The sequence below is a fragment of the Peromyscus californicus genome, unplaced genomic scaffold (assembly GCF_007827085.1).
Source record: "Peromyscus californicus insignis strain IS unplaced genomic scaffold, ASM782708v3 Scaffold_23__1_contigs__length_62951481, whole genome shotgun sequence".
NCBI classification, from domain to species: domain Eukaryota; kingdom Metazoa; phylum Chordata; class Mammalia; order Rodentia; family Cricetidae; genus Peromyscus; species Peromyscus californicus.
In genome coordinates, this window is record NW_026294534.1 from 36,799,437 (window position 1) to 36,815,832 (window position 16,396).

The 16,396-nt window shown below is 41.4% G+C and overlaps 1 protein-coding gene across 2 annotated transcripts in view; it reads left to right on the top strand.

The window, feature by feature from the left end:
* Positions 1–12,476, top strand: part of Pdlim3 (PDZ and LIM domain 3) — a 35,969-nt gene extending 23,493 nt beyond the window's left edge. The window contains exons 5-8 of one of the 2 annotated variants that reach the window (XM_052752204.1): positions 3,926–4,189; positions 5,541–5,671; positions 7,703–7,814; positions 8,965–12,476. In XM_052752204.1, coding sequence (XP_052608164.1) covers positions 3,926–4,189; positions 5,541–5,671; positions 7,703–7,814; positions 8,965–9,154 — 697 coding nt within the window. In that variant the 3' untranslated portion in view covers positions 9,155–12,476. The remainder of the gene's footprint in view (positions 1–3,925; positions 4,190–5,540; positions 5,672–7,702; positions 7,815–8,964) is intronic. The other variant, XM_052752203.1, reaches the window with a different exon arrangement.
* Positions 12,477–16,396: the final 3,920 nt, after the last annotated feature.

A 16,396-nucleotide genomic window follows, 5' to 3' on the forward strand; every position in this document is an offset into this window, starting at 1 on the left:
TCTTCTCTGAAAATTGAACCTGAACTTCAGTTGAAAGGAATACCAAATTTGTAACTTCAGGAAACCTCAAACTCATCACTCTGACCTTCAGTTAGTTAACCCAAGGAAGCTGTTGATCAGACCAGGTGGATCCTAACTGGTTAGAAATGCTGCATAACGGTTTACATCAGGTGCCCCAAACTGGTAGCCCATAGGTGAACTCATATCATAGGCATAATTTATTTAGCCCTCCCACTGTTTGCTATATGTGGGAGTTAATTAAGTAATTTTACATGCCAGCTTATTGAAATATTCATCACTGTTAAGTACCTGTTAACTGGTCCATTTTATAATTATGTGACTGACCCTGTAGAGACTTAACTCCTGTGACTAGTAAATAGTTACATAATATATGACTTTGAAGTGTAGACCCTTCAATAAGCTACAAGAAGGGCCAGAAGATTGTCTCCAAATAAACCACACAATTTTCATAATGTCAGACACAGAAAGAAATGTGGGAGAAAGATGCTAAGAAAACTGTGATGCCACATGAAGTGTCTTTGTCAGACTGGCTCCATGTTTTCTCCACAGAACCTAGAAATGAGCCTGGAACATAACAAACAATGTATGCTCATCACATGTTCATTGGATAAAGGAATAAAATCCTAAGAGTGCTCAGTATTAGCCGCTCTCCCCTCTCAACCTTTCAGCTCTACACCATCCTCTTTGTTACCTTGTTCCCATTCCTTTTTCTCCTTTTTTTCCCCCTTTTTCCCAATACTACCCCTACGCCACTCCACCTTCAGTCACACAACATACCATATTAAAAGTTAAAAATGCACAGGGCAGTGGTGGCACACGCTTTTAATCCCAGCACTCGGGAGGCAGAGGCAGGTGGATTTCTGTGAATTCAAGGCCAACCTGGTCTACAGAGCGAGTTCTAGGACAGCCAGGACTACACAAAGAAACCCTGTCTTGGGGGAAAAAAGAGTTAAAAATGCTATTTTACTGTTGGATAATATATAGCTAAATATATTGAGTAAAGACCTAGGACACATTTGATTGTACAAAATTCAAAGAAAGTCAGAGGGGCGTTCTTCTATGTTTTCATCTTAACTTTAACGTGGCGACAAGGACAAACCATTTACAAGCTTGCCACTTGCAGATACCTCTTAATACCACAGAATTTAGAAGAAAGGAATTCTCTAAAAATAGGTACATAAATAAATAACAGGTACCTGTGCACAGATTCTAAAGACTAGTGGAAATGCCTCTCCATTCTTCCTTTCTTCCTCTGTCCCCTCACTATTTACTCTACCCTTGGAACTTTTTGCTCTCTCCCAGTGATCCAGTGATTTTTCCACAAGGTACAATTTTGCGAGGCTCCATACCAAGCTGCTACTACTGCACTGTGAATGAAAACCTTGTTTAATCTGAAGTAAAACAGGTGCAGTGGATTTATGTGTCAATGTGCATAGTGTTTCAGTCCTAGCTCTGGCTCAGTTTGATGACTTCATCACAGTCGAAGCCATTTAAAGCACCAGCGCCTTTATTTTGAAATATGTGACATTTTTAAGTCAAAATGATAAATCACAATATGCGCAAGATACTTTTGTAGATCTGGATGTAAAACATGAAATGTTTCTGGGTAGCTTTAGACAAGTTACAACTAGAAATCTGCCCTCCCTGCTGGAAGTCTGAACACAGTCCTCCGAGGGAAGTTGGTTGTCTGTAAAAGAAGCCACCTGGGTTGTAAAGGATTTGAGGTCACCGTCCTCATTACAGGTGATGCTGCCAAATTACTAAGACAGTCTCAAGAGATCAAACTAGCATCTGCATTCCGGGTCATTAAGGATAAGTCCCTGGACTCATGAGGATATCCCACAGAGCCTAGAGTCCCTGAGAACAAGTTTATTGAAATCAACACAGGAACTCTTTTAACATCGTCTTGGATAGTTATAAAAGGTCACTCTTGTTGATGTTACATCATTTCCTCCATTTAGGAGGCACGGGCCCCTAATTTATTAGTCACAGGACCCCAATTCAATGATAAAGGAAGGAGAAATAGAAGACACAATCTTTGACAAATTAAAACCATATGCACATATGTATCAATATACGATCCCTAACAGCAGAAAAAAAATTGCTGATTACACCTCAAAATAAAGCATATCTGTGAGTTCACGTTGACGATAGATGACCCAGCATCCGGCATCCTGCCTGATGCACAGGAAGTCAGAGAAGTTCTAAATCTTTCCTGAATGGGTCTGTTATGTTGGTCCCTCAAGATTTAACTCACTGTCTCAAACTCCCATTTTTCAAGTTCCTGAACCTCATTACACTTACGTCAACTCGTTTAATCCTGACCAAACTGCTCTACAAGAGAAAATTTCCTTCCTTTTTTTTTTTTAGCAATTAAAGTCAATTTTAGGAATTGTTGCTGAGCCAAAAAAAAAAAAAAAGTGGTGAATAAGGCCAGATGGCATTTTGGTATATGACTTAACTAATGACCTGACTGTGTTTTAAACAAATTCTCAACAGGTAAGAGTGAAAGGAATGGTGTAGGAAGTTGTATTGTGCAACACAAGACCCTAAAAAATAATTAACTTATTTATTGACAGTATTGTCCAAACTAACCAGGTTACAACATTGATTTAAAGAAAGAAAATCAGTGCCCAGCATCCTTTTTGGGTTTAGTGTCTACATGGGGCTGTAGTTAACAACAGTAGCCTTTTAAAGTAACTGTAAAGGTGGGGCCCCATATGTCACAGTTGAGATCGCTGACTTTAAGACAATCACATCACATACATGTGTCTCGGGTTCATGGCAACACTAACAGGCAATCATAACAGAGGTTTATGTTAATAGCTCAATATAGCTCGGTGATTGATTACTTAGCATGCCTGAGACCCTAGGTTCAATTCCCAGTACCAAGTTAATTAATACTAATTAATTAACAGATGCATGTCCATTGTGGCTGGTTGCCAGTTCAGTTTCATAAAGAGTACCAAATCGCCCTTGTCCTTGACTAGGATGACCAACCTCTGTAATATTTTGAAAGTCCCTAAACCTTATCCTTAAAAGGAAATAAAAAATATGCATGGAAATATGTGTGTGTGTGTGTGTGTGTGTGTGTGTGTGTGTGTGTGTCCAAAATCTTGCATGAAACACCTCTGTGTGAAGGAAACAAACCTTAGCCTAGGGTAGCATCCAAATAATCCAAGATGACCTACTTGTTCCATAATCATCAACTGCAAGGTGATGGGCATTTATTGACTGTTTCTAGTTCCTGTACAAAGTTACAGAATGGCTTTTAAAAAAAAAAAAAGAATATTCTTAACAAAATCAGTGAACACTAAGATGATGTATTGAAATGGTATAGTACTGATAATATAGCTCAAAAATACAATCTTTATTTAGCCTTACCCACAAGTTGTCAATTACTGTTCAGTCCAGGCTTAACTCTCTGATTGAAGCATGCTTGTTTTGAAATGTTCAGCCTAAATCTTCATGCTATATAGTGTTATTATGTGTGAAATACCACTCTTTATACTCTAACTATACAATTGAGAGACATGAAAGGATATCTAGCTAATGTTCCTCCACCATTTACCTGTGATACTGTCAGAAACCAAATTATTTGGCCAAATTTTTTTTAAAATGAGGATAGACATTTGTTATCTACCTGCTTTATGGACCCTTTCTACATGTTAACCTTCAACCTGACAGAATCAAGCCAACAAATGCAATATCACCAGCAACTTTTGACTTGTCCAAGTTTTTCGAGTGTGAATTTTTTTCATCGTCCCTTTTAGAAACACTTTAGACTGATGTGATCACCTCTTCTGTCCCCAATTCCTTCTCACCTGTCTGTACTTGTCTTCTGTGTTCTTCTGTGTTCTTCTGGTTCCTGTGTCCTCTCCGTGTAACCCTGTCATTAACACAGCGGCTGCAGCACTCCTTCCGGTATTGACGGTGGCAGTGGACGTAGCACCCCTTCTTCTGTCAGTACCGTTAGTACCATCTGCCCAGGGGACTTAAAGGTTGCGGCTAAGATGGCCCCTAACATTCCTTTGGAAATGGAACTTCCCGGCGTGAAGATTGTGCACGCCCAATTTAACACACCTATGCAGTTGTACTCAGATGACAATATCATGGAAACACTTCAGGGTCAGGTTTCCACAGCTCTAGGGGAGACACCCTCGATGAGGTAATATGAGTCTTTTTGAACTGTGGGCATGTTGACTAAACACATGGGCGATGTCTACTTTGATGGGGTCTTCTAGCATTGTCTTGGTGGAAAGAAAGCTATGTGAAAGCTTCAAAGGAAAAAAAAATTATTGCAAACATTTAAGCCTGGTGATGAAACCTAACTATGTAGATAATAGGACTGATCAAAATAAAATGAAATTACATAAAGACCAAATGGATGTCTTTTGAAAGCTGCAATGTGCTTTGTAAATGCCTGATTTAGTATTCTCAGAAGTGGCTTGTGAACTTACATCTGTCTTTTGTAAGTGAAAAGATGGGAGGTGGGGATTGGGAGAGTCCAAACACTGTTATGAGATGATCCTTTCTCTTTCTCTAATTAATGTGGAAAGGATTGTTTTGCCATTTAAAATGTTTGCATTTCATTAAGTTCTTATAAGCAAATGCTTCAAGCTGTTAGTGAAGATATTCAATTCCCGTCAGTCTTTATTTTGACTAGTTTCTTCTTTGTTATTAATGTCTGTTCCAAGTACCTTTGCCACCAAGCTTTTCCAATTAAAAAGATTTATTATGGAATAAAATCGCACTGCTTCTTTTAGTATCATAAAATCACTATCTATAAATTACTGTGATACTTGAGAATGCTATGTAGCAATATCTCAGAGTTGACTCAGGGTTTATTCAGTGAGTTCATCCCAAAGCCATTTTGTAAAGAAATAAATATACGTATGATTATTTTAAAATATAACAGGTGATTAAAAGATATGCAGATAAATTTCTAGATGATACAGTTCAATAACCAAATATTTAGTGCCTAACAATTAATATTATGATAACATTTTTAATTGTTCTTTATTAATATATTTACTGAAAGCATAGTATATAAAATTGCTCTCATTATTATTAATGTGACTATTAAAAATAGAACAGTCAGTTTAGCAAACATTGATAGAAGTTTCTGCATTGTGTTGTTTGAAACTCTGTCGGGTGAATTTCATCAACTGATAAGTCATATGAAATTTAGTTTTATATCAAAAAGGGGAATATTTAAACTTCTATGAGTGCGAATAACCAAAATGAGCTCACTCCTGTATTGTGTCTGTTGTCTTTTTTTTTCTGAAAAGGGGGGGGTGCTATTTTGGTCACATCTATAATTATATGGCCATCAGACACAGGTCTTGTTTTTTAAACGACCGTGTCCTGACAGAAATCGCCTCTGTGATTTCACATGGTATTTCTTGCATAGAGATTCACTTGAGAGTGATCCCTGCTCGGCACAAAGGATGATACTTGTCATCCTGTTGCCTCACGGGGCTCCCGACGATGCGTCACCAGCTGTATTTGTGTTTCAGTGAACCCACGGCCTCAGTACCCCCTCATTCAGATGTGTACCGCATGCTCCATGACAATCGGGATGAACCAACTCCTCCTCGCCAGTCCGGCTCCTTCAGGGTGCTCCAGGAACTAGTGAACGACGGGTCTGGTGAGCCTCTACTAATATCTACTGACATATTTGTAAAGGCCCTCGGATGGGTGGAGGAGAAGAAGAATTGAGCAACAGGGAATGAATGTCTGGATACTGGTTTTAGTCAGTATTCAAGTGAGTCTTTGCTCAGAAGGAGTTAGGGAAAGAACTTTCTGGACATGTCCAGGTATTCATGAAATGAAACCACTCATTCAAACAAAAAACACCAAAAACAAATTCTACCCATAGTAGTCAAGGGCCAGCATAGCTTATTAATCAGAAGATTTAGTTTTCAATGGATATTACAAGATTTCTCAGCCTCTTCCCCGACAACTCCTTAGAATATTATCAACCTTGAGACAAAAAAAAAAAAAAAAAAAAAAAAGCATGAAATGGCTGGGCTGTGGGTGGTGCACGCCTTTAATCCCAGCACTCAGGAAGCAGAGGCAAGTGAATCTCTGAGTTCGAGGCCCATCTGGTCTACAGAGTGAGTTCCAGGACAGGAGGGCTACACAGAGAAACCCTGTTTCAAAACAAACAAACAATATAAGAATTGATGTTAGGAAAATTTTCCAGGACAACTAGGGCTACACCAAGAAACCCTGTCTTGAAAAAACGGGGGGGGGGGGGGGGGGGGGACAAAAAAGCATGAAATGAAACCTACTGTGTTCCTCAGTCTGGGCAAAGCACCTTGTATATAGTACTACTAAGTTTCCGCAATAACTCGGGAAGGTAGAAACTGTCATTTGCCCCAGTTGAGAAGTGAGAAACAGGCATAAGAAAAGTGAACTAGAATACGGTCACACAACCAGTACACAGGAGAGCTGACCTCTCACCGACTTCTGTTGACCTCTGGTTTGTACTTTAGCCCATGCTTTTTGTCCCCCAAAAGATATATACTGCCTTTTAAGAGTCACACAAAAGGCAAAAAATGCCTCATTAGGATGGGTACGACGGAAATGGAAATTAAGTGTTGGTGGGGTTCTAGAAATAATAGCGAACTGTGGGCATCGATAGTGTGGATGTGAATGATGCAACCACGGTGGTATGCAGGACAGTTGCTCCTTAGAAAGTTCATTAAGAAATGACCCATCACCAGGTGGTGCATGCCTTTAATCCCAGCACTTGGGAGGCAGAGCCAGGCAGATCTCTGTGAGTTCGAGGCCAGCTTGGTCTACAGAGCAAGATCCAGGACAGGCACCAAAACAACACGGAGAAACCCTGTCTTGAAAAAAAATATAAGTAAATAAATAAATAAATAACAAGAAATGATCCAGGAATTTTGTGCCTAGACAGACATCTCAAAGCAGAAATGAAAACACACACTTGTACAATGGTATTCCAGTTATTCACAAGGACCAAATGGATGGAAACATTCAAATACCCATTGAGACCGGAATGGATAAACAAAACATGATAACATACCTGGGACACGATGTTATCCCACCTTTAAAAGGCATGAAATTCTGACCGATGCGAGACTATGGAAGAACCTTGAAAGCGTTATGATAGGTGAAAGAAACCGGACATAAAAGGAAAGATCTTGCTGGTTCTATTTATATGAGACATCTAGAACAGACCAATTTATAGGCAGAAAGTGGAGAAGAGGTTTCTAGGGTTGAAAGGGAGGGGAAGAACACTCCCCATTTAGGGGTTACACAGTCTCCAGTTTCTGTCTGCAGATGATGAAAATGTGACAAATATACAGTGATGCATAGCAGGTGAGCTACGTTCTTAACAGTCACTGGGATGGTACATTTTATGGCATGTTTTTTTTTTTTTTTTTTTTTTTTTCCCCAAAGTGCCCTCTGCTCCTTCGAGCATCTTGCAACAGTTCCCAACAGCAGATTTTGTAAGTCATTTCACTTTAAAGGGGCCTGTTTCAGAACCCAGTCTCTCCTGCACCCACAGGCCCTGCTCCCTTTTGAAACCACGGTGCAGATGCCGCTGTAGAATTCCTTGGGCTAAAGTGCACATTTTAAAATAGACTCCAAGCGCAAACCGGAGCCAGCTGCTCCCCACCATAAATGGAAACACTTTGTTTTTCAGATCATCGCCCTGCTGGAACTAGGAGCGTGAAGGCTCCGGTTACGAAAGTCCACGGCGGAGCTGGCGGTGCCCCAAGGATGCCACTCTGCGACAAGTGTGGGGGTGGCATTGTGTACGTCTCACTTTCAACTCGGGAATTCGCTTTGAGTCTTGTTGGCAGTTTTCCACGTCTTATACTTTTTAAGCCTCTATGTAGAAAAGGGGCAATTTTGAAAAAGTTAAATTTCTCTTCATTAACTTAAAATAGAACATCTACAACGCTGTAGCATATTTGGTCAGGGTGCCTTAGTCATAACCTTAAAGTGGAGTAGATATGTGAGTCAGCAGTCTGTGCCTTCAGAAATACTTTTTGGAAAAAAAAAAAAAGATTCTGCCCAAACATGTACACGAAAACAATTTCCAAGAATTGTGACTTCCACTTTGTAAGTTAATTTCATTAATATGTAGTCTTTGAATACGTACTTTTCTGTGTAGAAGAGAAACAAATGCAGGGACCATTGGGTTGTGAGTTAAAATGCATTGCGTGACCAATTATTTCAATTATACAAATATCAAGATATAAATTTCTAAAATACAGTCAGCTTCCATCGTCAAGAAAGTCCATGTGTTGAAAAGTCACCTTTGCTGATTCAGATTCTTCAAGTGAGTCACACCATCTTAAATGTGTTTCATGTGGCCACTTCTTCTGTCCCTTTATCTGGTTCCCCCAGCACAAGTAGAGACAAAATGTGTCTAGTTATCTAAGAGAGCAGTGAGAGGAGAGGGTCTTGGTTAGAACCGAGGGAAAGGAGGTGGGGCCGGGGGCAGAAAGAAAAGAGGGTGGTATGGCATCACCAAAAGTAATTATTGCTCCGAAACGAAAAGAAACCAAGTCCTGGGTTAAGGTGAGCCCACCCAGTGGGTGTGCCATCTCTGCTCAGTAGAGTAGATGCTGGACCCAGGATAGAAAGTCAGCTGGGGGACTTCCAACTGTGCCTCCCATGACCTGGCTCCAAGTACCCACATATATTATGGCTCCCACTTGTGAAGAAACTGGGGGTGGAGCATGAGACTGGAACCTACTCAGACTGGAACCTCCCTAAGTTGCGCGTCTGAGACTCTGGAGACTATCCACACCTCAGTTATCAGAGAGAAAGGGGATGGTGAGGCCGAGCTGTGCCATTGCCCAAACGCCTGATGGGAAACTGCCGAGCTTACGGCAGCATCCTCTCCCTTTCTGGACTGGTCTCACCTGTATCTGTACCTGTGTCTTCTCCCCACAGAGGCGCTGTTGTCAAGGCCCGGGATAAATACCGGCACCCCGAGTGCTTTGTGTGCGCTGACTGTAACCTCAACCTCAAGCAGAAAGGCTACTTCTTCGTGGAGGGGGAGCTGTACTGTGAGACCCACGCGAGAGCCCGCACGAGACCCCCAGAAGGCTACGACACCGTCACTCTGTACCCCAAAGCTTAAGTCCTTTGCAAATGAGAACCCGCATGCACGCATGCACGCACCCACGCACATGTACACTGGCCGATGATATGGATGGCTTTAGCAGAAGGAACACAGTCCCCTCCCAATCTGAAGCCAAGGCTTTTAGGCATGTATCTTATTGTCTAGTGAGGGAAAGAAATGGGGAGCCAAAGGCTCCCAAAAACAAGTGTTACCTATGGTTTGTAACTCTTCAACTTTGGGGACAGCAATGGTGACATTTAAAGCAATAATGTTTCAATGTTACACTCCACAAGTTCCATCTGTTAGACAACCATCGGATGTGTAAACACATGGATATTTGGGGGAGTCAAGTGGTTTTTCCTCCAAAATTGCTTTTGATAATTGTAGTAAGTGGTGCCAAATAGCAATCTTATACTCTAACAAAACTCGCAGGTGTCTGTGTCTGTTTTTCCTAACGTGCCTGTCAGGAAGACATTTCCAGGATTTCTCTGTTTTACATGCAAACAGCTGTATCACTGGATGACACAACCCGATAAATACGTGAAGCATGTTTTTTAATTCATGGTGAAGTGGTAATCAGTGGGTTCATCATTTCAGCAAGAGGACCCACTCCTCTCTTAGCATGTAAACTAACAAATATTTTAAGAAATCTGTGCCCTCGTCAGTTTTAATAGTTCAGTCTTTTATGTGTATGGTAGGGGTTGGAATACGCTCATAGGGTAGGGGGCCTGGAGCATGACCATGTTTGTGGAGGCCAGAGGTCACCCTTCACATCATTCTTCAGGAGCCATCAACGTTGGGTTTTGAGACAAGATCTCTCCCGGGGACTCCGGGCTTGCTGATTCGGGTAGGATGAGTAGTCAGCAACCCAGGCATCTGCATCCCCAGGTGACATCACAGGCAGCTGTCAGCCCCTCTGCCTTTTTATAAGAGTGCTGAGGGTCAAACGTTGGCCTTCCCGCTTGGTAGGCAAGCTCTTCACTGACTGAAGTACTTCCTGCCCCCCCCCACCCCGCTGTTTCTTATGGGCCCTAAGTTTCTGCTGATGGAAGGAGCCTTGAAATTTTCTAATTTAAGGCAATTCAGTATGTTTCCCATTATACTTTTTTTTTTTTTTTGCTTTGGCTTGTGCTCTTTTTATCTTTATTTGTTTTATTGTATTACATGAGTATTTTGCCTGCGAGTATGTATGTGTACCACGTGCATGCCTGATGCCTACGGAGGTCTGACGAAAGTGATGGGTCCCCTGGAACCGGAGTCGTGGAAGGTTGTGAGCCACTATGGAGCTGCTAGGTAGGAACTAAACCCTGGTCCTCTGCAAGAATGGCATGTGCTCTTAACGAATGAGCCATGTCTCCAGCCCCCAGCATGGGCTCTTTTGGTGAGATGTCTCTTTCACGTGAACATTCAGTGAAATGGAAAGCTAAGGTCCACCAGGACTGTTTGTTTCTCTCTCTGACTTGGCAGCACCCTCTTCTGTATCCCAGGATGACATCTCTATGGGGAGACCTCCTGGAGAAGGTGGGTACTGCCTCCCTGCTAGGACTTGCTGGTCCCCACTGCCGATCTCCACGCCTTTGCTGTGAACTTGCTCTTGACATAGTTCAGCCGAGGCCTTAACCTTGGCTCCTTTGTCATCTCTAAAACTCTTAGCTCAGTCTTCCAAGGAGTCTTGAATTGGGACCTGAACTCTGTCTGGCCCCTGGCCCGGGCAGTCTGCCATGGAAGTCCTGCTAAGACTCACCTTCCCAGTCACCTAAGCTAGCCCCACAGCAAAGCCCTTGACTTGTGCCTCTCACCTACTTCCTTCCCTGGTGACACTAGAGCAGGTCTGAGTTTGTCCTTTTAAAGGTCACACAGTGGGGGAGCAGTGAGATGGGGTGATGACTGTCTCAGGGAGTCTGCCTTTCATGGTGTCACTCAGCCGTGCCTACCTGCTGGAGCTGCTGCTTGCTAACCTGGAGCACGTGTCTTCCTCCTAGAGTGTCAAGTATGAGACATTTAACTGTCTCTGACCCTGACTTCTCCAGAGAATTCCTGCCTGGCTCCCATAGGCATTTGCGATTATAACCTCTGCAATAAAACATGTTTGTTACTAGAGCTATTAAAACTGGTAAGTTCTGATTGAGGTCTAGAGATGTGAATTGTGTAAAATGCATTTCATTTTTGCTCAAAGGTTATTTTTAAGAATTTGTCCTGGAAAACAAAGTTTTGGAAGGTGGAAGTTAAATGAATGATAACTGGCTGAGAAAATTAAAACCAAAACCAGCAACAGAGTAAATAGAAATACAGGTGAATTTACTTTCTAGACTCTTGAAAAGCATCAGAATTGACAAGACCAGGGCCAGAGGCCAGAGGTTAAAGATGGGGCCACCAAAGGAGAAATAAATGGAATGTATTTAAGACACACTTCTCAGTTGGTGGAGTTCTTGCCTTCCATACACAAAGCCCCAGAGTTGATCCTCCACTTTAAATAACCCAAGTGTGGATCATATCTGTAATCCTAGCACTCGGGAGGCAAAATCAGAAGGATCAGAAGTTCAAGGTCATCCTCAGCTACATAACACTTTCAGAACCAGATACACCGGTCACTATTTCAAACCACAAACAACAACAAAGAAGTATTCAGTGCCTACACGCCACCTACTGAGTCTTACATACTCACATCAGTGAGCCTTACACTGTGGAACCAGAAAAGGAAGCACAGGGAACGACTGTATACTTGTCTAAACACAGAATAAATTAAGATCGGATGGCTCATGAAGAAACATTAGACATTAGTGTACACTGTGTTTCGGATGTTAGATGATATTTTCCAAGAGGGGCATGGAGACATGTGTCTGTAATCCCAGCATGTGGGACTGAGACAGAAAGATTATCTTGAGATTGGAGGCTAGCCTGGGCTACCCATTGAGACCTTGTCTTAATTAATCAGTCAGTCAATAAACACAGAAATGATGGTGGATTTCTTTAAATTATAGTTCACATATTTTAAGTGCAGTAGAGCACATAATGAATTGCTCATGCTCAACTTTAATAAGGAACTTCTTATTATAGTAATGTATGATAGTGTCTGTAAAATCTGACATTTCAGAGAGATATTGGCTGAAATTAGATAATTTAGATTATACGATTAAGGCTTCTGAGATAAGCCCCAAAACTTCACATTCATTATTTAGAATAAATACTATTCTTCAAACAATTCAACCTAAAGTTTTTAATATATAGAAGAATTTATAATTAATAAAGAGAAATGAATGTCATATGAAAACTATTTTAAAGTATGTAAGGTAAGACATAAAAAATCAATGATAAAAATTAAAGAGAATTATTTAAAGTATTTTCCTGAACATTTTATTTATTATTTTTATGTGTATGGGTAATTTGCCTGCATGTATGTCTGTGCACCACGTGTGTATACATTGCCCACAGAGGCCAGAAAAAGTGTTGGATTCCCTGGAACTAGGGTTACAGATGGTTGGCAATCACCATGAGTCCTGGGAATCAAACCTGGCTCCTCTAGAAGAGCAGCCAATACTCTTAAACACTGAGCCATTTCTCCAACCCCAAGAATGTTTTAAAGCAAGTGAGTGAGAAAGAAATATTCTCCTTATATGGCATTTTGTCCTTCAGTAATGAATTCACTCCAGAAATTCTATGTAGAAACTCATGTCATGAGCAACAACAAAAAAGACAATTTTGGTTTAGCTCAAAGAGGAATATATTCTCTTAGGGACAAAAGAAAGAAAGGCTTGGACATTGTTTAGATTTACAAGCTGTAGAAAGCCAAAATACTCAACGACACTACCCATGTTACTGTGTATTTTCACACCTGTTAAGTAGAGGGGCATAAAACCCATTAGTGCCTCCCATTAGCAGCTTACTCACCTCTACATACGACAAAGCTTCTCAGTTGCCCAACCCGAGAACACCTGAGGTAAGCAGATGCTTTGGGTCTCTTTATTAACTCTAGTTGCAAATGTTTGCCAGAGGGCTGGAAATATGACTATGTGTCTTATCCTCACAGAGGACCCAAGTTCAATCCTGAGCACCCACGTCAGGCAGCTCACAACTGCTTTTAACTCCAGCTCCAGGGAATGCCTCCAACCACAGGCACAGGAACATATACAGACATACACACATAAATACATAAATCAATAATAATAAAAATATTTAAAAAAAAACAAGCAGATGTTTGGCATGTTGTCCTTTGAACCAACCTGATTTTAGCCCTAAGAGAACTTGCTTCTTGTAAGCTTTACTCTATTATTCTGTCATCATGGGGGAAAGTTCTTTTATTCATGCTGTACCTTGAGTCAAATAAGAAAAGAACACTGAGAAAGAATAAAGGGATGAAAAAATTTCAAGTAAATGAGTCTCACCTGTAGACGAACTTCTACATGGTCTTATTAAATAAAAAACACAGAGCCAAATATAGGGGTGAAAGCCTTAGAGAGATTAAGGAAATAGGGAAAGCCACCAGCCAACCTTACCTCACCAACTCTGCAGCTTCCAAATGCGAACTACTTCCTGTCTACCCACACCTTTATTGCCTTGCTTTTCTGCCCTTCTCATTGGCTCTTAGCCCAGCTACCTCACTTCCTTGTCACTGCCTGTCTGTACAGACCTCCAGGTCTCTATGGTTGGTACTGGGATTAAAGACGTGTGTCACCACACTTGGTTCTGTTCCCTAGTATGGCCTTGAACATAGAGACCCCGCCTGAGAAGTGATCAGATTAAGGGCGTGTGCTACCACTGCCTGAATTCTATGTTTACTTAAAATGGCTGGCCTTTTGCCCCAATCTCCAGGCAAGCTTTATTTATCAAAGCACAAATAAAATATCACCACATTTCAGCACAAATAAAATGTCACCACACTCACCTGCCCTACATGGCAGTTTCACAGTAATGCTCTTAGGTCTCTGATCACTGTGGGGACACTTCAATAAACAGTCACTGGGCACTAACAAGCAGGAAGTGGTGGCAGCCAGACAGGGCCAGTCATTTTACTGGTCCCATCGGCCTGCAGAGCTCTTCAAAGCTCATGAGAGTGTTTCTTGGGAGTGATTTGTAAAACCAAGTACCTTTAAGAGGGGCTACTTTATCATAATTATTTTTAGATTGGTGAAATATTATCAACCATTTTTATTTGATTACTTGACGAACAATCAAACAAAATCGGGGGCCACTGAGATGGCTCATCGGTCAAGGTACTTGCTGCCAAGCCTGATGACCTAAGTTCAAATGCCTGAATTTCACACAGTGGAAGAGAACTACTGATCCCACTGCCAGGGGTCCCTTAAGCAGGTCAAGCTACACAACTGTCTCGCTTATGCAGAGGGCCTAGTCCAGTCCCATGAGGCTCCACAGGTGTTGGTCTAAAGTTCATGAGTTCCCACTAGTTTGGTTTGGTTGTCTCTGTAGATTTCCCCATCATGATCTTGATGCTCCTTGCTCGTAGAATCCCTCTTCCCTCTCTTTGACTGGACTCCTGGAGCTCGGCCTGGTGCTTGGCTGTGGATATCTGCATCAGTTACTGGAGAAAGGCTCTATGATGACAGTTAGGGTATTCACCAATCTGACTACCCAGGTAGGCCAGCTCAGGTACCCTCTCCACTATTGCTATTAGTCTAAGCTGGGTTCATCCTTGTAGATTCCTAGGAACTTCCTTAGCACCAGGTTTCTCCCTCTATCATGGTATCTCTTTCATTGCTCTCCCACTCCATCCCTCCCCCAGCTCAACCATCCCATTCCTGAATGTTCTTATCCCCCATCCCCTACCCTCTATTGCCCGCCTCAACCCAGTTTACTCATCGGGATCTTCTGTTTCCCCTTCCCAGGGCGATCCATGCATCCCTCTTAGGGTCCTTCTTATTTCCTACCTTCTCTGAGCGGTGGGTTGTAGTCTGATTATCCTTTGCTTTACATCTAATATCCACTTATGAGTGAGTGCATACCATGTTTGTCTTTCTGAGTCTGGGTTACCTCACTCAGAATGATATTTTCTAGTTCCATGCATTTGCCTGCAAATTTCATGCTGTCATTGTTTTTTTACTGCTAAGTAGTACTCCATTGTGTATATGTACCACATTTTCTTTATCCATTCTTCAGTTTAGGGGTATCTAGGTTGTTTCCAGGTTCTGGTTATTATAAATAATGCTGCTATGAACATAGTTAAGCAAGTGTCCTTGTGTTATGATTGAGTATTCCTTGGGTATATGCCCAAGAGTGGTATAGCTGGGTCTCAAGGTAGATTGATTCCCAATTAATAATTGATTCCAATATAATAATAAATTAATTAATTAATAATATTAAATGTTTTTAAATGTTATCTAAAATACAAATTATTTATTTTAAAATGAAAATTACTCCATTTTTTCAAAAGAAAGTCAAGCAAGCAACACTTACTGAGAAACAAAGAAGCGCCATCCTGTAGCTGAGAGAAACTTTGATATGGAGTTGCCCTCCATTCTTTTATTTTTTTGATTATATACCTAGCAAAGAAGTACACAGATGGTCTATGTCTGTAGCAAGAGCAAAATTATGGTGTAAGTTTAAGGAGTAACTTTTACCAGGTCAAGCTACCATTCCATGCCACTTTATGAAGAACACAAGTTGATGAGTAAAAGTATGTATAGGTTTCTACCACAGGTATATTCACCAGATGTGTCCATCCCAGCCATTCATTAAACCCTGAACATCTGCAGATACCACCACAAGCAGCTGCCTGCACTGTGCACAGCTGTGCCAGTGAAGGTTCCTGCGGGGTTGCTGGGCCCACCTCTCCTTGCAGCTAATGCTCCAGTTGCTGCTACTTGAGTTGCAAAAGCAGTTGAACCTTCTAGAACACAGTATCATGCCGCAAGCCCTTCCTTCTCCTCATGAAACCTTACATAAATAAAATCATGTTGCAGGGACACATCGGTCTCTACTTCCTGACCTGCACAGTCTCTCATTCTGTTGCTCTGGATTGCCATGTTTCCGCCTTCCCCCAGAGCGCCCTTTGCTCTCTGGGGCAGAAGGATATTCCGAAACCTTTTTACTTCATTGTCATTTGTGAAATGTTACTTCAATTGGTAAAGAATTCAAGGCTGACAATCTTCTTTAATTTTTTACTGTTTTTTATTGTGGTAAAGTATGCATGATATAAAAATCATCCTTTTTAATTTAATGGCCTCAAATGCACTTACAGTGTAGAGCAATCATCATAGATAGTCACTTTCAGAATGTCATTATCATCCTCAGGCAAAAACTGTGTCC